General features: G+C 34.8%; 1 protein-coding gene across 10 annotated transcripts in view; it reads right to left on the bottom strand.

Annotated features, from left to right (window-relative positions):
- LOC107065093 (nucleolysin TIAR) overlaps positions 1 to 24,961 on the bottom strand; it is a 418,517-nt gene that overhangs the window by 20,818 nt on the left and 372,738 nt on the right. For all 10 annotated transcript variants that reach the window (XM_015318424.2, XM_015318423.2, XM_015318426.2 and 7 more), the window contains one exon: positions 1,275 to 1,455. In XM_015318424.2, coding sequence (XP_015173910.1) covers positions 1,275 to 1,455 — 181 coding nt within the window. The remainder of the gene's footprint in view (positions 1 to 1,274; positions 1,456 to 24,961) is intronic.

Consider the following 24,961-nt stretch of genomic DNA (forward strand, 5'->3'; position numbering starts at 1 on the left):
ATGCTCGACGGATTCACCAAGCCGTCGCCATATTTCTTGTCAGACGAGAATCGTGACCCAAATTTTGTGGGCTGATCATAATCGTCCGTGTGCAACGCCAAAAGGAGAACTATTAATCAAGTTATTTATATACATGTGTGTATATGTTGGCGGTAAAACGTGAAATCCCGTTAATTCATGAAATAACTAATTAACCCTTTGAGTACTGAATACTTTTACTTCAAATGTTTTATAGAAACGGAATAGTTTATTATTAATCATATTCTAATAATAAATTATATTTAATAATTAATGTTTTTGTTTCTGAATATAATTTAATTAATTAATATAAACATTATAATATTTTAAATTAATATTAACAAACACGTATATATAATAAGAACGAATAATTACAAAAATTGTTGTAGGATTGATCTAATCTCAATTTTATATCTTTACTACTTATCTTTTTTATGAATTTATATATTACCTAATTGAAGTATGTATAATTTTATTTTATATCATACTTTGTAATGGATCGATATAATTATTTCACAAATTAACGGTAATATACGGGAAGGATAGAAAAAGTATTAAATTACCGAAAATTTCTAAACCATTTATAGATAGGTTTTTTTTAGAAAAAGATAGATAGGTGAGTGAGTGAGAGATAATGTCATCTTCTGCGTTGATTCAATGTGAACAAGAAAGAATTTCTTTCAGTTTATCATGCATCAAAGTTACAAACAATCCTTGAATAGTGCGTTTCGTTATTCTTTGTCTGTTTATCGATCATCGATCCCTACCCATTCGTTTATCTTTCACTCTATCACTCTCTCTCTCTCTCTCTCTTTCTATGAGTCGAGACGAGACGTCTAGTCACGCGAGGAAACGCGTGTAACTTGCTCCAGGGAATTTCTGTCATTTTGCAGTATACACTAGGAAAACGGGACACAACGGTGACGTACGTCGTCGCATCGTTTTGACTACGCCGACACGATGTAGTCTTAAGGGATATCGCGAAGCTTTTGGAACGAGACGACGCATGTGAATGCTGAAGTTCGGAGGATTTACACAGAGGATGATACCTGCAAGATTTCTTGCAAACTATCCCTACTACCTGCTAGATATCTGGCGAATAATTAACGAGTCGTGTACCTTCTTACTTCTCTCCTCTCAATCTTCTCTCCCACCATTCAGCTATTTTACGAGAGATAGAAGAAGAAGAAGAAGAGAGAGAGAGAGAGAGAGAGATGGAAAACAAATGTCACCCTTGAGAATGGCTAGTAATTTACCTTATGAAGGCATATCCCTTGTCCTTAAATACACGAATCTCCTGGATAGATCCAAATTGGGAAAAGGTCTTCTGCATCAATTCCTCCGTCAAACCATTGGTTAGCCCGCCGCAGTAAACCGTGCAGTTGGTAGGACTACTTTGGTTATATACTTCATCGAATGTCAGAGGCTTTGCGTTCGCTGCAAACAAAATAAGAGAAGAAAATATGATAAAAAAACATGTTAAGAAATAAACGACCATGAATAATATCATGTTTTCTTTACTTTTTACCGTTTAGTTTTGTTTTATTCTATTGTTTTTTTCTTTTTTTTTTTGGAGAGAGAGTTTTGAAGACTGGCGGCTGAGATTGAAAGCTTTTCAAAATTTCTCGTTAACGTAACGCGAACAAAAGGGCACAAAAAAGGTTTACGGTATGTTTGAACAGCCAAGAAAGGTACTTATAAAATGAAATTATTAATTCGTTGGTATCAGTTTACACGCTTTACATTATCATTTTTTATTTCACAATTTGATTAATAATCTTTTCGTTGTGTGTTACGATTACCGAGACGCGCCTTTATCCGAGCGAGAATTATTACTACTATACTACTACTACTACTACGACTACTACTTACTACTACTACTAATACTACTACCCCACTATACCCATTACTACTCTCGACCGATTTAATCGTACGTCGTCGGGCTTCCGCACTTCGGCCATTAATAACGTTACTCAAAAGCGAATTAATATGCGTCTTGATATTAATCGCATAATGGACGCGCGATCGTGTCGTAGAGACCATTGAATGAATCGATCGATCGATTTCCGTTCCGATTTGTTACGAACTTGTCTTGACTAGACAGGCACGTGGGGGTGGGAAGTGGGGACACAGAAATAGAAAAAGAAGAAGAAGAAGAAGAAGAAGAACAAGAGAATAAGAATAAGAAGAAGAAGAAGAAGAATAATAATAATAAGAATAAGAAGAAAAAAGAAGAAGAAGGAAGAGGGGTGATAAAAAGGGGGTAGAGAATAAAAAACGATAATACTTTGATTCCGAAGAATTCGATATAATACTTTTCTACTCTTTTCTTTTTTTTTTTTTTTTGTTTCCCCATCATCTCGTTTTCTATATTTAATATGAAAAAGGTATCTCGTATAGAAGAATTGTCTCCAGTGTGTGTGTCCACCAGGGATTCACGTGGATATAAGCGAAAATAGATATTTCTTCCGATGCAATGCATCTGACAGCTATCTCAGACCCTTCTATTCTCTTCACCCTCTCCGAAAAAGATCCTATCACTGATCTTCCGTCCCTCGATCTTCCTTTTTCTTGCACTTCTACTTTTACTGATACTACGAGGAAGGGTCAAGCGAGTTTTCACGACGATGGTCGAATCTAGAAACGACTACGACGACGACGACGATGACTATGACGACGACAACGCGAGCACGAGATATCGAACGCCAATGCCAAAGAGGTTGGACCGCGTCAGCTAAGTTTACGATCGCATTGGGTCTTAACCTATACGATGAAGCAATGTACGGGTGTAAACGCGACCGGTAAACCATGGCCCTATAATTGCCTCGTTCTTAGAATGGAAGCTCCTCTCAGAAACGGCTGGACGTCCCGTTAAGAACTTTACCACGAAGGTACGGACTCCCCCCCCCACTCCCTCCCTTCCACCCTTCTTTTCACAAAGCTCGGCATTATCTCTTTATTGCCCGACGGACGTTATTCCCACTTTTTACAGAGTGTCACTTCTCGTTTCTACTCGTAAGGTTTCTTAGAAAGAAGAAAAAAAAAAAACCTGATCTTTACTTCTTTTTCCTTACTTTTTTCTTCTTCTTCTTCTTCTTCTTTTACTTTTTCTTCTTCTCTTTATCGAGAACACCGATTTGACAAAGCAAAAATCACCGGAAGTTCGTTTGTTAGAATCGTGAACCAATTTCTTTTCTCTTTAGATAAGACGTGTATATATACGTAAGTAGATTGATGATGTCGAGCGTTTGTTCTTTATCTTCTTTTTATTTTTATCTTTTTTTTTTTTTTTTTTTTTTTGTTAATTTCAACGCATGCAAAATTATTTATTTTTATTTTTATTTTTTCAATTCGTCTTTCCTAGATAAGAAAGATTTCGTAGTTTTATATTTATTTTTGATTAATTATTCGTAGATAAATCGTAATTTTTGTTTTTTTAATCGGCAAGCATTCGATCGGCAAGATGCAAAAATATCGAGAAAAAAAAAATATGAATAAAGAAAGATTTACTTCTACTTTCTGTAGCAGTTTAAAAGTTACCTACACAGAGAGAACATGCAAAATTATTTTCCTTTTCTTTTTTTTTTACAATCTTTTAATTATTATATGAAAAGTAAAGGAAAAATGTGAGTCTTGGTTATTTATACAATTTTATATACAGTATACTCTTTCTCTTAAGAAGAGAAGTTGTTCATTACAGAGTGTTAGGTATTGCTATAGATGTGTATGTTTTATATATAATATATATATATATATGTCGAAAAATATTGCAAAATTTCGCAAGCAAAGCAGTAACTAACCCCGCGATATAAATGTGGGTTTAGAGATGTAATAAAATCCTAGGAGAATTTTTGATGGTATTAGAAAACATCGTACCAAAATATTGGTAGACGCGCGATGTTCATTGATATTGGTCATATGGTTTGTACAATGTTTGAAAATATTTGAAGAACAATAATCCAGTTGTTTAAAATATGTTAAGCAATTCGTCTTGTTTAAATTTCTTTTTCCTTATATTTTGTAAGATATTAACAATATATTCAGAAGATTGGTATTATCAAAAGTCATGATTGTTCGTGAATAAATTATACTCTACCTTTAAATGATTATACATTATAAATAAATAATCGTCGATTTATTAATGACGTTTGAGCAACGAAGATTGCTCGTATAAGTAATAATACGATCGATTTCGTAAGATCGCTACGTTTGTCATTTTCAAGCTTTATATAGCTTCGAGGCGTATCAAGTTAAAAAATAGAGTAAGAAAGCCGCTGAAAATCGTGGCTATGCAAACTATCAAAGAGCTTTCTCGCGAGTGGTGCACCGTGAATGAAAATCGGCTTTAAAAAAAAGAACCTTCGCTAAAGATGAGATCGATTGGTATGCGAGATATAATATTCGATATGAAAGAAATGGGAGAGTGAAAGAAAGAAAGAAAGAAAGAAAGAGAGAGAGAGAGAGAGAGAGAGAGAGAGAGAGAGAGAAAAAAAAGAAAAAGAATGAGAAAGAGAGAGAAAGAGACTATCAAAATTTTATCGATTTATTTTTACCGATGAAGTTTCATCTTCTCGTTTTTCTTTTTATAAATTTTTTTTTTTTGAATTCAAAGTGAATTTGTTCACGGAAAAAAACTTGTTCGATGTTGAATGAAATTTTTCTCTCGTTTTTTTTTAAATTTTGTCCTTCACAATTTTGACGTGCATTAGGTTGGATAATAATTCTTTTGAAAATTGATTACATCGACGAAGCTTACGTGAGAGAAAACGCAGTGTGGCGGTCGTACGATTTCACGAGCTAGCTAATCGTAGATAATAACGTGATAAAACTCTGAACGAACTTCTCTCTTTCTCTCTCTCTCTCTCTCTCCCTCCTTCCCTCTCTCGCTCTCTCTCTCTCTCTTTCTCTTTCTCTTTCTCTTTCTCTCTCGTTTCTCGTGATCAATCATAAATCGTTGGACGGGTCGCGAATTCGCTCCGGTGATACTTTATTCTTATCCATTCGGAATCACTTACCACTCTGCTAACTGGATTTATCTAGCGGTTATACCGAACTTTTTATTCCCTCGAATATACGATAACTCGGCACAGTTCGCACCCGAAGAGAAAGAGAGAGAGAGAGAAGAGAGAGAGAGAGAAGAAGAAGAGAAGAGGGGATGGAAGAGGTGAAAGATCAACAAGAAATTCGGGAGTAAACTCGAAATTTCCTGACGATAGCGCGATCCTCCAATAAAGCAATGTAATTCTAGTCTTCCGAATGAGGGAAAAGAAGATGAAAGAAAAAAAAAAGGAAAAGAACAAAACCTTAAGAAAAAAAAACATAAAAAAAGAGAGAGAGAGAATGAGAGAGAGAGAAAAGATGAACACGGCAGACATAACACGCGGTCAGTAATAAGAAATCGGGGGGGGGGGGGCAACGATATTAGAGTTTTACGATGGTTTCTTTTCTTTTCGTATTTTCTCTCTCTCTCTCTCTCTTTCTATCTTTCTATTTTCCTTTATCTTTTGTCTTTTTTTTTTCTAATTTTCTCTTTCCCTTTCTTCTTCTTCTTCTTCTTCCTTTCTTTCTCTGATTTTGTTCGGTTCTTCTTTAAAATCGTAGAAAGAAGAAGTTTCCACTTTTCCTTCGGTTTATGGCGAATGGTTTCTTCGTTGATGTCGACGATGAAACTCAAATGTACGTAACTCTTATAACCCTTAAATAACGAGAATGCTTGAAGTTTCGTTGGCACCGGTTACTCCTGGTGCGCGCCAATATTCCACCACGACTAAATTCATGCTAGAAACGTTCTAAGTGGACATTAGCTCTCCTTTTTCGTACCTACTCCCCCCCTCCACCCCCACCCCTCTTCTTCTCTCTTTCTTGGTTCTATTTTCTTTTTCTTTATCTTCTTGGTACAATGATATATTTATAGAAGATTACCAGTACAAACACAAACGACGAACGAACGTTCATCAAAATTTTATTTCTCAGCTTTCCACTGTACTTATCTTCTTTTTTTTTTTTTAAAGTTTTTTCTTTAAAGTACAAAGTTTACTTTGTAAATAATTTTTATTTTTCTATCCATTTGTCGTGTAGTATGTATAATATATATATATATTTTCACGTATATAAGTATAAATATATAATGTGTCATATAAATTATTAACATTAGATATACAAGACTAGTCATTTTGACTAGTCGGGCCATTTGAATTAAAAATTTCTACTTTATGTAACATTTGATTTTTGTAAATAATTAAACGTTTTGTTATGTAAAAATGTCTATAAATTCATTGATCTATTAAAATTATTATTGTTAAGCATTTTTTGTTATTTTGTTATTTTCAGAATAAATAAAGACTGGAAGCCTTAAAAATCATTTTTCTTATATACATCAGTCATTTTGAAATAGGTATACTGAAAATGGTGGCATATCTAGTGTTAATTTCCATTATCTCAGGTGTTTTTTAAGTTGCAAAATATTTATATTAAATTTATTTCAACGTTATTATATTATTCATTTTATTGTATTCTAATGAAAGATAGTAGTCGTTTATTTTTCCGTACGATTTTTCTGGAATATTGAAATTAAAAAGATGTCCAAGATTGCGCTCCCGTTTTGTAAGTTATACCGACTTTCATTAGATAACGTAGAATGTAACGGCCACGTTAAATGAAGTAGAAACTTTCGTAACGAGTTTTATTGGATATATTTCTCTTACGTAGATATTGTTCTACGTTCTAAGTATATATATATATATATATGTATATAGTAAAGTATATATAGATATACACATATACACCCGTATTGCTTTGTAACACCTTACAAAAGATACTGTTAAAGTATCTTGTCTGTAAAATATCTACAGCATCGAAACTTCGTACTTCTAAAGGTACAAGTCTAACTAGCTGAAGAAAATCGAGAGAGAAAAAGATTTCATGTAAAATTGTGTACGTTAGTTGAAGGTGCACGTAATAATGTCTCTTTAAAGAGAAAGAGAAAGAGAAAGAGAGAGAGAGAGAGAGAGAGAGAGAGAGAGAGAGAATAAAAGAAAAAGAAAGAAAGAAAGAATGAAATAAAGACAAAAGTAAGTTAGTAAGAAAGAAAGTAAAAAAAAAAAGAAAAGGAAAGGGGATAGAAAAATAGTATTAAACATAGTTTAACAGGTTTAGTAGAAAATATTTGTACAAATGTGCAAAAATTGCCACTCGAGTTTGAATATAATCAAAAATATATTATATTAATAAATAATTGTGTGAAAATAAAGAGAAGATTGTGCAGAAAAAAGAATGTATTTATATAAAAGAGTTTTAAAGTGAATCAAAAAAAAAAAAAAAAAAACAAAACCAAAAAAAAAAATAAAAGACCCACGTAGCCGATGTTTTATTTACCCTTTTTCTATTTCTATAAGAAAAAAAAGAAAAAAAAAAGAAATTTGAAGGATGATCGGAAATATTATGAAAAAAAAAATGGACAAAATGGAAGAAAATGCGAGATAGATAAAGAGAGAGAAAGAGATAGAGATAGAGATAGAGAGAGAGAGAGAGAGAGAGAGAGAGAGAGAGAAAGAGAAAGAGAAAGAGAAAATAATGATAAACGTAATAAGAGTAAAGTGAAAAGAGTAACAAAATGAATTGATTTTCCTTTTACCTTTCGTGATTGTACAATTCTCTCTTTCCTCCTTCTTCTTCTTCTTCTTTTTCACCATAATACATACGCATCTACTACCCTTTACCCATATATGGTATTTTTTTTGTTTTTTTATTAACTCGACAAACGATTCACGTTTTTCCACGTGTTATCATAATATGATCATTATAATAAAATATAATATGTTTAGCATGCATATTAAAATCAATATATATATATATGTATAATATATTTGTAAGAAAAAAGAAAAAAAAATAATAAAATTAATAAAAAAAAAAAACAAAAACATGTTACGACATAGAAAAAAATTACCTCTGAGATATATTTAATTACTGTATCAAATATACTAAAAAAAGAAAAGAAAATAAATAAAAATAAAAAATACGGACATTCACGTAACATTCTATTTATTTTCTTGCGCGTTACCTTTTACACACGTCTATACAACAAAATAATAATAATAATAATAATAATAATAATAATAATAATAATAATGGTACAAATCAAAATCTACCAAAAAATGTATTCTTGAAATAATTCTAAATTGTAAACAGCTGTTCGCTCACTCGTTAAATTATTAGACAAATCATTGATTATTGCTGTACTATTATTGATATTATGGGGTTTGGGTAGAGGACTATTTTTATATGTTATAATATAAAAAAAAAAGAACATTTTTATACTTTATACAAAAGAGAAAGAATCAGAGAGAAAGAGAGAGAATGAGAATGAGAGAGTACACGAGAAAAAAACCAACACATCTCTCGTTCAACGTGATTCTCAGCACGATTTACCATTTAATTTGGGCACTAATTTACATTAATAACATTCTCTTCTAATTTTTATCCCATTATTTTCCCGTCTTTTTTTTTTTTATGACAAGTACAAGGACGAAAGAGAGAACGGCTGTATGTGCACGGAGAAAGATAGAAGCGGCGTCGAAGCGTAGCTCTAAAAAAAAAAAATGAAAAAAAAATGAAAAAAAAATGAAAAAAAAAAAAATAAATGGATGTAAAAATCGAATGGCAAAGAAGGATCGATGGTCTAACGTCGCTCATATTTTTCTCTGCGCACGTATTCAAATGTTATACAAGTATGAAGAATGAAAATGGAAATGTATTAGAGCGAAATAATAATAATAATAATAATAATAATAATAATAATAATAATAATAATAATAATAATAATAATAATAATAATAATAATAATCATGTTATAATGATGATGATGATGATGAATAATAATAATAATAATAATAATAATAATAATAATAATAATAATAATAATAATGGTAAGTAATAAATACAACAAGGATATAATAGAATAATATAATGTAAACGTAGTGTTGGGGGAAGGTATTTCAAAAGTTAAAATGTATATATAATACATATATATATATAAGTAAATATATATATATATATATGTATGTATATATTATAATGTAAAATATGTTAAAAAGAGAGGTAAGAGAGAAGTAAGAGAAAGTACGAAACATATTTTGAATAAAGGGTAAATATTAGATATAACGTTTTTAGCTAGGTTGCTTTGTATTTTGGTACACTTACACACTCTTGTCTAAGCTCTCATCAACCCCCGTTCTCTTTTTCTTTCTCTTTTCTTTGCTATTGTGGCCTTTAACTCCAGCCGTATCACCCTCCTGCAAAATATTCCTGTTAAAACGACACGTACTGATAGATCAGCACAGCGACAATTCCTATAGAAAATAATCACAATCATGATAATAGAGATTTTTCTATAGAAGAAATATTTCATTAGTTTAATTATGTTATCTAAGCGAATCGTCCCTTTCGATTAATCTGTTTATTTTTATTATTTTTCTTTTTCTTTTATTATTCATAGTATTATGTGTGTATTTTTTCTAATCTTTTCACCTACATACAAAGACGATTTAATATATATATGTATGTATGTGTGTATATAGATATATGAAAAAGGCTAAATTTCATGGATGAAAAAGTGCGATTATAAATAAAGCACATTACGAAGTAAATGGATTCGATCGACGAGCTCGAGTTCCAACAAATGTGGGACATTAAACGAACTCTATGGTTAAATGGATTTTTCTTCTTTCTTCTTATTTTAGTTACATTGTAGTTGTTGTAATAGTAGTAACAGTAGTACTACTACTACTAGTAGTAGTAGTTGTTGTTGTTGTTGCTGTTGTTGTTGTTGTTGTTAGAGAGTAGTGACCATAGTAGTATAGTTCGTTCGTTCGTTCGTACGTATAGTCCTTACGTTTCCCTTAAGACACTAACGACAATTTAATGGTTCTCTTCATAATGACACAAACCCAAGCATTTCCCGAAGAGTAGCTATCTTTTCTCTCGGGATTACGCAATAAACCGCTGCGATACATCTCTTTATGGAGGCGTATAATCCCCCTGCGTCGCTGTAATCGTACAATAAGCTCGTCAGCCAGTAATTTACAGTTACTTTTATGACGTTAATACGTGGAGAGACCCTTTTATCATGGATGATATGACATTGATTTTGATCGAAAGAATAGATCGGAGTTTTTGTTTTTAGACAACAAAAAAATTCCAATGATTTTTTATTATTTTCGTAGAAAATCAAAGAATAAGAAAAACATGGGAAAATAAAGAATGATATACAGAAGGACACACATAGAGATTTCTCCTGTTTAGTCGTATTTATTTACGTGTCCTGCCCGACTAACGATAATATTGCTGATCTATTCAGGTTATTGGCTTTTCATGAATAATCAATGGGGAGATAGGAAAATCCAACGAGGTAGATCGAAGATTCGGCTTGCCGCAGCTACGAACTAAATTCATGTCGGAGAGTCGGTCGGTTGGTTCAAACTGGAATTCATGTAACAAGGTGGAATCCTCGGAACTTCGGCTTTTCGCTACAACAATTCACTTTGCGTATGGAATCAAGGAAGATTGCACATTCTGTGAAATGGTGCGTATGGTAGACGAATAATTCTCTAGGTGGGATAGGATGGTAGGGAGATGGTGATGTCTCGTTACTAGTCAAGTTATGCCGAATATTATAGTCGACGAACGTATCTTTAAGTCTACGATAATCGCTAGCTAGCAAGCAAGCAAGCAAGCAAGCGTTTACTATTATCACATATATTTCTCTATTTTATATATTCGTTAAGAAAGGAACGGAATGAAAGGATATGGAAGGTATTATTGGTATTCTCGAATGTACGTCTAAGAGAGAATGAGAGAGGAAGATTCCAAGTGGCAAATGACGTTGAGCGGTTTCCAGCGGTAAACAGGAACGTATGTTCACCACAGGGACATTATCAGAGCTAATAAAGCTGCGGGCTAACCCAAAGCCTCGCCACACTTTGCCAAGAAGGCCTGAGTAACGTTGGTTGTTAAAGTTTCAACGTAATCTTGGGAATAGGCGGTTTCATTTCATAGCAAAAGCTGGGCCGTGGATCTGTAAAAGCGTACATTCAAGTTGGCCCAGCTAGTCTAAGAGAAGAGAAGTCTTCCTATCCCAGTAGCATTGAAATCTACGAGAAAGACTTAGTCTGCTATTATTTACGACAGTTACTTTACAGTTGCCGTAGCTACACCCTACACCAGCTAAAATCTACTCTAGAATGAATTTCCTGTTCCGTTTGGTAGAATCTCTACAAGTTTTTCTTTGGGTTTCTCCAAGGAAAAACTGTTACATCATACGTGCAAAAAAAGATCCCTAATCCTATCTGGGGTTAGAATAAAATTCAAGAATACAGTGAGCTATAATAGGTTGCTTCTTCACGAGCTGGAATTTTTGATTGTTTCAATTGCGTCTTCTTGATAATATTACATAAAAGGTTGATTCTCTATCTATTCAAGGAGTCTTTCTAGAAGAAGCTCGACGTTCTTGTGCCGACGTTCGTCGTCGTCGTCGTCGTCGTTCGTGTTTGAGCATGAACGAGTCATTAATTAGGATTTCCTATACGTTATAGGAAGTATGGGCGTACGAGACAGCTGTGGATTTGTAATAGAGGTGTTTTCGTCCGGTAATCGATTACCGTAGTAGAATCTGGAGCTCGAGGAGTCGTCCCTAGAATCGAGCTCTAGCCGTGCTGCTTCGTGCTCCACTCCGATCTACTTGGTTTCCAACTTCCCTCTCTCCCTCTCTTTCTCTTTCTCTTTCTCCTTCTCCTTTTCCCTTTCTGAGCCGAGCCAAGCCAAGATTTGTAGTCGCGGCATAAATTCGAGCTTTCGCCCTTCTCCGGACTTGCCCTAATAGATTGGTGGCCCCGATAAACGCGTCCAATACGTGAATATATGTGTACGTTTGTGTCTGTGTGATGCGTATATATATATATATATGTATATATGTGTATTTAGCAATGAACTTTAAGACGGACGGTTTGAATTTATTTCGTCTAATTAAATAGAAATATATATTTTAAAGATATTTGTGCAATTACATATAGAATACGTGTATCTTTAAATAATTGTATTTATTTAAATATAGGAATATTTTTTGAAATGAAAAAGAAATGTTTCTCTTTATAGTGATCGTAGAACATATCCTTCTTCAAATGGTATATCGAAATTCAATCATTTAAAGTCACGCGGTTGTGGCATGATCGATCGTACGCGAACGTACGTTTCACTGTGTCACACTTGGTACGTGTGTCTCCGTATTACCAAATAAACAGGACCTTTCTAGGAGACACGGAGAGGTGAATATAGGTAGAGTGAACAAGGCCAGAAATCGAGTCGAGGGACGATGTAAGTACGGACGAAGATACACGAACGAAGAGAGATAGAGGTATATATAGTGATGGTAAAAGCAAGAGAGAGAGAGAGAGAGAGAGAGAGAGAGAGAGAGTAAGTCGAACGTTTAAAGAGCCACGGGGGTGTTCAACAGCGTTCCGCACTCGAGGACGAAATGGTCTCCCGCCTCGCCGAAACGAGAAAACCAATCCTCTCTCCGCACCTTCGCTCACGTATGTGTGCCTATATTAACTTCGATCCACGTTTCTGCACAAGCCTCTGCAAACCTTCCACTACTACTACTACTAATACTACTACTACTACTACTACGATCATAATTCTCAACTACCCTTCTAGCAACGGACGCCAAAGGCGTTCTCTCCTTTACCTTCTCTTCTCTCCACTCTTCTCCTCTCCTCTCGACTGCTCTCCTATCTACGTCACAGTCCTACGAGGAGCAACGTGTTCGGCAGCAGCAACGGAACGGTTAAAGCAGCATCCCCAGTAAGCAAGTCAAGCCGCTTCCTACTTCCCCTATCTCAACTAACGTACGTAGGTGTAGCCACAACCCTCAGGAATTTCATTTCGTATGCCGAGTTAATTATACGTCAGACTTTTACTTCCAAGACTGTCTGTCTTGTTTTCTCTCGTGCGATTCGGTCAGCTCTCGTTGTTGGTAACTACTCGGATATGTAAGTTGGTGTTTGCGTGTGTGTATGTGTGTGTATGTGTGTGAGTATGTAAATATTGTTTTCTTTTTTGTTAACTCTTTTTCTTCTTCTTCTTCTTCTTATTTCTTTCTTTCTTTTCTTCGGACTTTATTCTTATCCTCATTTTCTCTTTTTGAACATTTTTCTTTCAATACATGGTACAGTGAATAAAGAATATTCAGTATGTTCATTCTTGTAAGGATTGGTATGTCACTGACTCGAACGAATCACGCTGGGAGTCCGAAAACGTTTCATGGAAAAAGCAAATCTCTGCCATAGTCACTAATGACATGATATACATATATTATTCGTAAGAGTAGCTAGCTATGTGAGTAGTAATACTATCTGAGAAAGAGAAAGAGAGAGGGTCATTGAGAATGGAAGTGGAGTTTCGAGAAAAGGAAATGAGCTAGAGAGTAAAATATTTTTTCTTTTTCCTTTAGCAGAAAGCCAAAGTGGAAGCTTTGGCCTGTCGCAAACAGGTAATGTATTGAGAACGTATCGGACAACGCGTTTGATTTCAAAAGAACACGATGTTTGGTACCATTAGTTGTCCGTATATAAACTCTGGTGATTTTTTGACTTGATTTATACGATTTACACGAATTCACACGATTACAATGTCAATTTCATCCAAATTTACCATTGTAAAAATGTATACAATTTTGTACGTGTATTTGTAATACTTGAAACTGACGTACGACGGCCTTGATTGGTCGAACCATTCTAAAGTAGTAGACTAGGACGACGACTACGACGACGTAGTCGTCGTCGTCGTCGTCGTCGTCGAGGACAAACGAGCACCGATTTACATCGGAAATCCTGGAACGAAATTGCGCGGGCACGAAGTAGGTTTATCGACACGATTTGTATAATCGTCAAAGTTTTTGGAATTGAACTGAGGGGCCGACCATACGCGTACACGCCACCCTGAATTTCTCTCTATCTTTCTCTCTCTTTCTCTCTCTCTCTTTCCCACTCTTTCTCTCCTGAGTAAACTCGATCGATCTCGGGCTCCGGAAATCTAATTTTAGCCTAGGTGTCGTCACTCTCCTTTCGTTTTCGAATTACCAAGGAAGAAGAGAGGTCGGTCTTTTTCTTCCTCCTTCCATCTCTCTCTCTCTCTCTCTTTCTCTCGTCTTCTCTCTTTCTTTCACATTTTACTCCCTTTTTCTATCTCTCTAGAGAAAATTTTCGTGAAGAAAGTTTTACGGTAAAAGTTAAAGTCGATGTGGACGATCGAATCTTGGATATTCGAAAAAATTTGTTCCCTTCGGTTGGATCTAAAATAGATTCTCTAAGCTTTTCAAAATTATTGATGTCATCGTCCTACTATATTATATATATATATATATATATTGAAGATGATGATATAATTTGAGTAATTTTCTTCTATTTTCATTTATTCTAATCGACTCTAGGATGAAAAAGAAAAGTTCTTCAAATACAAAACTAGTTTGTACGAACAAGTCACATTATTTTCTTGCAGTAGAAAAGGCAGTGCAGAGGTCATAGTACCATGCACACGACTGGTCTAGAATACATAGCTTCTAGTGTGAAGTACACCCGAGTGCAAGCACTTCCGAGAACAATACCTACGGGACCCTAGGTGTTCTAGCTGAACTAGCTAGCAAGCCTTCGAAACATCACACTTTCGAAGGAGGTCGGTCGGTGGTGGTGGTGGTGGTGGTGGTGGTGGTGGTGGTGGTGGTGGTGGATGTACCCGATGTCTTACAAAGTTCATAATATTACTGAAAACTACAATAAATCTAGAGAAACAGTTGTAAAAAGTTCACACATATTATCTACGCGCATGATTTTAAACTGTTTCATATTGTCTTTGTTCTATTATAAATCGATACAAATCTTTTCTTTTTATAGAAATAAAACGATAGAAAGAAAAAAAGTGTGATTGTACTCTTTGACGGATTTAGAAAAAATCGAAGATGAGACTTTTGGCGACGTATATCGTGACTATGTACGATCGAAGTGGACTACGTAACTTCGTGGACGAAGTAGACTGCCAAAATTCGTCGTATAATGGCGACCTCGAGACGCCGGCGAATACTAGGAGGGATGATCGATAAAGGTAGTGGAATCTTATTAATAGTTGAAATCGTCGTTTCTCTGGACGATTCTTCCCTAATTAATACGAACTAATTTGGAGGATTGTCTTGGAAGGAAGATGAGAACTATCAGATTCCTGGCGATGGTGGTTTCAAAGAAAATGTCGTGGAGCAGGTGTAGCTAGAAGTAACATAATATATCTGTAACACTCTTTCTTTCTCTCTTTCTCTCCTTCATAGTAGTCTTTTGAACGAACATCCTCATTTACTTTTATATGCGATATTTTTATTCTCTAGTAAAATTTCATTGTCTTATTCAGACGAACCGGTAAAATACAAAAAAATAAATAGAAAATAAAATAAAGAAATTGTGAGTTTTTGAAAGCAGACCTGAGGATTACAGATACAGCTTCTTTCGATCAATTGTAAATAATGAAGCCACCAATTTCCTTCAATTTATAGCTAGAAATGCACGAAAGAGTTTGTATATATATATATAGATAGTAAGAGAGAGAGAGAGAGAGAGAGAGAGAGCGTATAAACAGAGTAACTTTCTTAAGGTATGTCGCATTTTTCGCCTTGGCTCTGCCAGCTTTACGTCGAACTCGCAACGAGCTATGTCCCTAATTCGAATCACGCGCGGATTTCGTATTCTGTCCGAAAGTTTTACATCCCGCTGCATTACCGAGTCAGGAAGTCATGCTGACCCGGAGGATACTGGAGCAGAAGGAATCGCAAGTCCTTCATTCGGAGAGCTTTAAAGAGCTTCTACGTTCTTCGTTTATCTCTGTTTTTTTTCTCTTCATTTTTTTTTCTTTTCTTTTTTTTTTTTTTCAAGTGAAACTTCTTAGACGACTGTAACGATAAAATTTTATTTTATAAAATGATATGAAATGGGAGGGAGTATAAAGGTAAAAGGGGAAAAAAGAGAAAATGAGATAAAACCTACAGTTGATCTACAGCTGAACGAAATTATGGAGGATTATAGTTTAGTATGTTCGTGTGTGTGTGTATCTGTATTTATGAGATACATAGATTGATAATTATTGCGAAATGCATTAGCACTTTAATGGCCGCACGTGTACGCAGTCAAACGTCGTCAGGGGCCCGGTAATATTTTTCAAGAATTAATTTAAAAAAAAACTTTATTGTCATTCACGAAAAAATTAACATAAAACAAAAAACACAACAATAATTTTATATATAATTTTAAATATATATATATAAAGTTATAAATAAAACAACGGTCAATGTTACGGCTATTACACACATGTTGTGTGAGCGGCTATTAAAGTGTTAGTTGGTTAATAAAAAAATGAATGAGAATGTTACATAATACCATGAGAATATTCGATTTACCTTAAATAATTGTTAATTAATCGAAAAAAATGTATATTGTAATGTAAAAATTCAACGTACCGTTCTCTTCGAAATACACTGTTAGACTAGCTCGTTGTCCTCTATGAAAGTCGATTAAAATTCTTCTATTGATTGTTGTTTACATGACTTTCCGCAGGCTATTTATACATATAATAAAAGTAATATTTTTTCGTAATAAAAAGAATTTATTCTTTGAAAAGTCGTATAAACAATAATCAATAAAGACATTTTAATTAACTTTCATAAAATACAATGAGCAGGTCTAACAGTGTATTTCGAAGAGAACGGTACGTTGAATTTTTATATTAAAATATACATTTTCTTCGATTAATTAACAATTATTTAAGATACGTCTAATATTCTCATAATCTCTATTAATATTTAAGATTGATTTAAACTAAACAATATTTGTTTTCTAACGTTCGCTCGCGAATGATAACTTTCAATTAAAAATATTCATCGAATAAAATATATTCAACCGAAATTGTTTAATATTCGAAATATATTAATAGATATTTATAATACTTTACAAACAAATGTATTTTGTATTAATTTTACTTTAATGAATATTCAATTGATTCTGATATTTAAAGAAGCGTTTAAATAATAATAAAAACAAAGGACTACTACTATAGTTGTTAGATTCGAATAAATTGAATATTTTTCTCATGTTTATATCAACATGTACGATTTTAATATCAAATCTTTTTGTATTTGTTTAATTCACTTTTTATTAATAAAGTTTTCAAATTAAACTCATTAATTTCATATGTAATTAAGATATACTAATGTATTTATTTCTAAATTTTCTTTACTTCAAAGACACTATATCAACAGTTTTTAAGGAAACATTTAATAAGCGTATGATTTTAAAGAACAGTCACTGTATATATGAATTAATTCATTATTTTCTACAGGTGATAATACAAGTTTTAATTTTATTACGTGTAAAGACCATATATATATATATATATATACATTTCCTTTTTATTATTTTTCTCTAATTCTTTTCAACGTTCTTTTAACAAAATCAAATTTTATTATATCTTCGTTCTATCTGCTTTAAATAAAATCTTTCACAATATATATTTTCCGATATAATTGAATTTCTCACAAAATTTATAACTATAATAATAATAATAATAATCATATATATATATAAAAAGAACGATTCAAAGAAAGAATAAACAGTTTTCTTTGTAATTCTTAAACGTTGTTCTTGGTCCGAAATAGAGTCTAAAAATTCAATGGTTTCAAGTTGAAATAACAGTAGAAGCTTTTCCAAGCGTCTAAATGCCATCCATATCGTCGGATTTTCCTGTCGAAAACCGCAAGCACGAGATCTCCGGCTTTATATTTTCAATTTGCTGTCCCACACGAAGCGTGTCTCTCTCTCGTTTCAGAGCTTGCCACCCACACGATCGTATCATATTGTATATACTTGGTTAGTATGTGTTTCTAGTCGAACTTGTGTACAAATAAAAAGAGAGAGAGAAAGAGAGAGAGAGAGAGAGAGAGAGAAAGAGATTCGAAACGTATCTAACACCAATGCATTAACTTGGTCGAACAATCGGCACCACAGTGGAACGACGATGGTTATAAACTTCAATCACGAGGCGAGGGACCACCGATCGAAGTCAATTTTGTCGGTTCGTTCGTGTTCTGAAAAGGAGGCTCGAGGTTCACGAGCTTACGATCAGCAATCTGACGAAACTACATAGAAGTACCCTACCAACGATGACGTTTGAATCACTTTTCTCTTTCTCTCTCCCTCTCAATAACTTTCGATCACTCTTTTTCTATTTTGTTTTCACGTTAAAATATAGAAAACTTGCCGATTTCTGAGCAATCCCATCTAATTTATTATTCATGCCGTTTGAAAAGTATACCGGTGTACAATCCCACGACGTATAACAGTATAGCCCGAGGCTGTTGTGATACGGGCAGCCAATCAAAAACTCTTCGTTTCTGTGTATTCGAACGATCGATCGAGTAGATTCGATGCAACAAGCGGAACACGGTCTCTCCTTTTCTCCTCGATGCTTGTCTATAAAGCTTTAAAGAGAGGGAGAGAGAGAGAGAGAGAGAGAGAGAGAGAGATAGATAGATAGGAAGGAAGGGAAGAGGATAATAGATCGAACCAGGGTTAGAGAGGGAAAGGGAAATCGTGAAGTGCATAGGTTCGGTGGTTGGTCAGCAGGTTCGTTTGTTGACATTTCATTCGATCAGCCTCATGTTTCAGTAACGTATAGACGCATTTGCAAACACACGAAAACACGCACTCGACGTGCATATCGCTGCGAAGAGTCACGGGAAAGGGAGGGAGAGAGGGAGGGAGGGAGGGGGAGGTGGAAAAAGTGTACTTGACCCGCCCTTTAGGCCATAAAAGTAATTATCGTTGCTTGTGAACGTTTCAACGTTCGAGACCATGTATTGAATTGACACAAGAGCTGGAGGCACGTTTTTCAAAATTGTTGGAGGTGGAGGAAACCTCTCTCTCTCTCTCTCTCTCTCTAACTCTCTGTTCAACACGCTACGAGTGCTTTAAATATGATGAAATACAAAGGCACGATGAACGGTACCGCTTGATAAATCGGGCTTAATGGAATAGTATCGAAAAATAATCGCCTCGGGTGTCGTCGTGTTTGGACTTTCCCTTTGTTTCTGCTACCCCGTGAACCACGTTTTTGAAATAAAAACAAAAAAAAAATGAAACTACTCGATAGCGCGACACACGATCTCCCTTTCTATTTCTCTATCTATCTATCTATCTATGTTCCTCTTTTTGGAATCGAAGAATTAAAGGGACGAATATAGGACTAGTGGAAAATGACGAATATCGTGAGAACCAAATACTATCCATTGTTTTTTCTTTTTTTTTTTTTTTTTTGTATACACGAAGATTTTACGTGAGAACTATAACGATAGGAAAAAATGAAATAGAAAAAGGAAAAGATTGTTTAGATTAAATTATATTATATTTCGTTGAGAAAAAGTTCAAGTTAAACGATGATTTATATATACGCGTATGTATGTATATTAGTTCTAACGTATCATGATTAATATCATTATGAATACGTGAAAGATGAATCTCTGATACCAGTTTAGAATACGAAACAAAACGACATATATATATATATATATATACATTTATGCATGATCTTAACTATCTTTTCATCTTTCTAGAATACCACGGAAGTTTCTCGTCGCATTTATTCCCTGTGAAAATCGTCAACGATAGAAGGCACAACAACGATAGAAGCTTCCCGTATAGTTAACGACAAAGTGTTAAGGCCCGCGCGTTGCGATAAGGGTGGCCTGTCTCTCCCTCGTGGTGGTCGTAAGCTGATGCGGATGGTTGTAGGGTGAATTTAAAGGGGCAGTCAGACTTCTCGTCTTGCCTCGCCTTTAACTACCATGCTCGGGATTGGATAGAACTTGCGATAGAACTTGTAGGTAGACAGTCTGCCGCATCGACTGCATCACGCACACGATGAAGTATATGTACTAGTAGCCTGTTAGCAAATCTCTCTCTCTCTTTCTCACTCTATCTATCCATCTATCCATCTATCTATCTATTTATCTCTTTCTCTCTCTCTCTCTCTTTCTCTCATTCTAAACACGGACCTTTCAAGCTCGGTACTGGCTCTTGCGCACTTTAATGCCAGGGAGTATATTCCGTGTGTTTCAGTTCTCTCTCTCTCTCTCTCTCTCTCTCTATCTCTATCTATCTCTCGACACTTAACCCTCGCAAACGGACTGTGTTGTTAATTCAATGCCTATATGTCGACTCTACGTCACTCGTGATGGACTGGACTTCCGGTGCGTTAACATTGCGTTAAGGTTGCGTTTGCCACCTGCGTGCATAACAGCGACTCGCCTCTTTATACATTTCCCTCCCTCCCCTCTCTCTCTATCTCTCTCTATCTCTCTCTCTCTCTTTGTCTATGTCTAGGTCTGTGTGTTTATGTGTATGTGTCTGGCTCCGAAGATAGTCGATCGCAACTGTCGTCGCCTAAGTTATATCTCTAGGTGGAAAGTTGGCAAGGTTTATTGATGCGACTATAACGAATTATATATTCTCGGAATAGTAAAAATCGAATAAAAAATTTTAATGTTATATTTTTATCGAGTTTTCTCATGAATAGGCGCTATTATGTTGACTGAGAAAATGATATGAGATCGGTAAAAAAAAAAAAAAGAAAAAAAGAAAAAACGTTTTAAACAAAGTGAATGAGAGAAGTAAGGATAGAAAAGATAGATAGGTTTTTGAGTGAAAGAGAAGGAGAGAGAAAGAGAGAGAGAGAGAGAGAGAAAGAAAGAGATACGATTCGACACGTCGAGAGACGATACAAACTTTTGACATTAACCCGTGGCCCAAGTTGGTCCTTTCACACGCCAGCAATCATATTTTTGCCCGGCCGCAAAATTATCTAATTGCCAGTGCTATAAAATATTGACCTAGTTGCCGACTAACTTTCGGGATTCAGTCAAATTAAATGGTTGCTCGGTTCCCTACCTCATCCTCCTTCCCTTTCTATTTACCCTCTTCGTACTCTGAACCCACCACATTTAGACAATTTATTCTTTCCCTTTCTTTCTTTCTTTCTTTATTCTACATCGAATTTAAAGGATCGATAAACACGGTTCAAAAGTGAATTAATCAAAAACTATTGATTTAAATTATAAGCACACACATTTTTAAAATAAGAAAATTCGGGTCAACAATACATATATAGGTAGGAAAATTTTATTGAAATTCTTCCTCGAAGTCGTGTATCTTTTAAAGTGAACACGCGGAGTATAAAATATAATCGAAATTTATAAAGACCGATAAATTTATATGTTTAAACTCTCTCGATGGTTTTATCCTTTTCCCGATAATCACGGCTAACGGAAAGTCGATAGAAAAAAAAAGAAAAGATAAAGATAGGTAAAGAGAAAGAAAAAGAGAGAGAGAGAGAGAGAGAGAGAGAGAGAGAGAGATACGAAAAGAAAGAAAAGAAAAAGAAGGAAGAAGACTACGGCACACTTTCCAGATAATCGAAACTTCTTCTTCTTCTTCTTCTTCTTCTTTCCTCGAAGAAATTGGCTAGCACGAAATGTAGTACTTCCCTACTATCTTCTTATTATTATCATCGTGTTCCTGCGTTAAACCAACTTCCGACTGCTTACATCGAGTCGAGATTTGTTTAAAGAATGTATAATGCAAAAGACTTCTCGATGCAGTCGCGTTCCTCCTATTACGTCAAAATATGCAGATGAATCTTGGCGCGGTGGCTATGGTGCACTGGCTTTTGGATTTGTAGATGAGCTTTGGCGCAATCGCCAGGATGTTCTTGGAAAGAGATACTAAAGTAAGAAGAAGAAGAAGAAGAAGAAGAAGGAAGAAGAAAGAGAGAAGAGAGAGAGAGAGAGAGAGAGAGAGAGAAAGGAGAAGTCCGGAGTCATATAAACTCCGACGTGTAATTCAGGGGAGTAAAACGATAGTCGATAAACTTGCACTCGGAACTTGCTCTTCTACTCGAACCTATTCACCAAGAATAAGAGAAAGAGAGAGAGAGAGAGATAGATAGAGAGAGAAATAAAATGAGCCTGCTTCGACTGTTTCCATGGACGACCACTGACGATGTTGTTTCTTACATCTTACGTCCGGCGGGTGACGTAACATTCCCCACGTTCTGTTCATTATCGACGTTTCTTTCAGAGAATACAAAATTTACTCTTATATAATTTATATTTCGTTAGGTATCTATCGTTTTACTTAACACTATGATGTTTGGTGGCTCCACGTTGGTGCCATGCGAAAACTATCGGATAAGTGTTGGTAGCTCCATGTTGGTGTCATTCGGAAATTATTGAATAGTATAATAATTAGATAATTATTTTAAGAAAATTTATTATTAATTATTTTAAATTTAATTATATTATAATTTAATTATATATAAATATATATATAATAATATAAATATACCAGCGCGACACGAAAAAATCTAGATTAGACGTGAGGACGGCATAAGTGTTAATATTTAACTCATGATAATATAATATAATATTGTTCAAATTAAAAAAAAAAAAAAAACTATAATAATAATAATAATAATAATAATGATTTTTGAATGTAAATATCTTCTCTATTAATCTTTCGATCGAAATTATCTAATAGATTTTTGAAAAGAAAAGTTTAGTTAACGCGAGCAAAAACGGTTGTCTGATAAAGAAATAGGAAGTTCAGCTTTTGAGAATTTGGTCTATGCAAATACGGATGAACGAACGGTCGGTCGGTCGGTTGGGTCCAGGAAAGGGGTCAGAGGCTAAGGAAGATCTCTCATCCTCTTTTTTCTTCTTCCTCTTCCTTTTCCTCTTCCTCTTCTTTTCCTACTCCTACTACTACTTCTCTTTCTCCTCATCTTCGTAGTCTAGTGAAAAAGTTCGGACTCTTCGCGACGAATACTAATTAAAGACTTGGGGAATGAAATTAGTTAGTCGAGGGGTCGGAGTTAACTCTCTCAGGAGGTAGGAGAGGTCCGTGGCCTGACGACGGAGAGCCGCTTATGATAATATAATAATACTTACTTGGCTCTCGGAGTGCTACCTTCAAGCTCATTATGCGTTTAGTTCATAACTTCAATTGAATTCTTAGCGTATCCTTACCATACCCCTTTTTCTTTCTTACCTAAGGCTTTTGTATTCTTTCATGAACCATTTTCTCTCTCTCTCTCTCTCTCTCTCACTTTTTCTTTGATCATGTTAATTTTCTGAATGATTTTATAATCATTTTATATATTCTTGATAATAAGATGTTTTGACATTATCAACACAAGATTGAATTGTACAATACAAATTAATATACAGGATTGATAAATATTTCATTTATAATTGTAACATTTCCATTTGAATTCGATTACAATTCGATTATTCATTGATTGTTCATTATTTGATGTTATCATAATATTATTATCAATTTGATATTATCAAAACGATTATTAAATGAATTGATGTAAAGAAAAAAAATCGTATAAACAGACATGTCAAAAAGAAACAGAGAATATTTTTTGAAATTTGGCCGACTTTTAGTGTTAGGGGAAACATTCATGAAAATGCTTGAAAGTCAATGTAGAAGATTTTCCTAAAGGGCCGCCGTTTTCCTTCTTTCTTTGTCGACAAACGGGCGTGGGACTAAGGGAGGGGAAGAAAAACCCTAGCTGAAAGAAGTTAGGAAATTTCGCGTGTGTCGTAGAGCAATAGAGGTTCGAAGTGGTAAAAGGAAAAAGGGCTTTTCCCGAAGTCGATAGGTATAGGTACTCTAAGCAAGGCGATAGTAGTAGCCCGTTGGAAATCGAAAAGGTAGTTCAGAGTCGACGTCGTCGTCGTCGTCGTTGTCGGTTTGGTCCGTTCGGTCGTTTGGTCGGCTTGTACCTTCACTCTTTTGCCCCGTTCGTTTGAAAAAAGGCACTCGAGTCCATCTCGAGATATCGATTAACAAACACTCGAACGGCGAGTGGTGCCTTTGCGGAGGCCGCTTTTGCAGAATAACCGTTCGTGGTAAAGCCGTTTCGAGCTTTTTCTGAATGGGCCATACACAGTGAAAAAGCTTTCTGAACGAACGATCCACGTTATGAGTGTAAGCGCAATAGTAGTATTAAAAGAGAAAGAAAACGAACGAACCTTTCGAATTCTCAACGACTAAAGAGAAAAAGAGAAAGAGAAGAAGAGAGAGAGTGAGAGAGAGAGAGAGAGACGACTACTACTGACTCGATCGTGCGCATCCATTTCTGCGCGAACCATGGAATTTCCCCCGACCTAATCAAATTCTGGTTGCGTCGACGAAATTTCCGCAATCGCGTGAACGCGCCAACGTGATATTTAATTTACCTTCACGCAGAGATATTCGTATTCACATTGAGTAAACCGCGTTGCAAAGATAAACACGATGTTCCTTTGACGGATATCTCTCGTTTCGTATCTCTTCTCATCCCTTTCCCCCCTTTCTATTCCCCCCGTTCCTACTATTCCATCTTCATCCCTATCATCTTTCCTTTATCTTGAACGATATTTTCTTTTCTTTTCAGCTATTAAAAGAAATTGGAAGCTCCTTTTACTCTCTTGGAAGATAGAAAGAGAGAGAGAGAGAGAGAGAAAGAGATAGAGGGAAGGAGAGTAAATATTTTTCTCTTTCTTTATTTGTTTGTGTTTTTTTTTAGACTCCCCCCCCCCCTTCCCCACCCTCCATCTTTTTCCACCTTTTCTTCTTCTATTATATTTCGTCATTTTAGTTTAATCGTAATATAATATAAGACAGAGTTAGGATATTACAGAATTTAGATCGTTCCGCGCGATTGGTATGATTTATTTTAATAGTTTCGTTACGTTTTAAGGTTATGTATTATTAGTTGAGAAAAAATGTAATGATCGATGTTTTATATTATTTGTCTG

Source organism: Polistes dominula, unplaced genomic scaffold (genome assembly GCF_049000335.1).
Source record: "Polistes dominula isolate Pdom_NZ unplaced genomic scaffold, Pdom_raw_medaka contig_28, whole genome shotgun sequence".
Classification (NCBI taxonomy): Eukaryota; Metazoa; Arthropoda; class Insecta; order Hymenoptera; family Vespidae; genus Polistes; species Polistes dominula.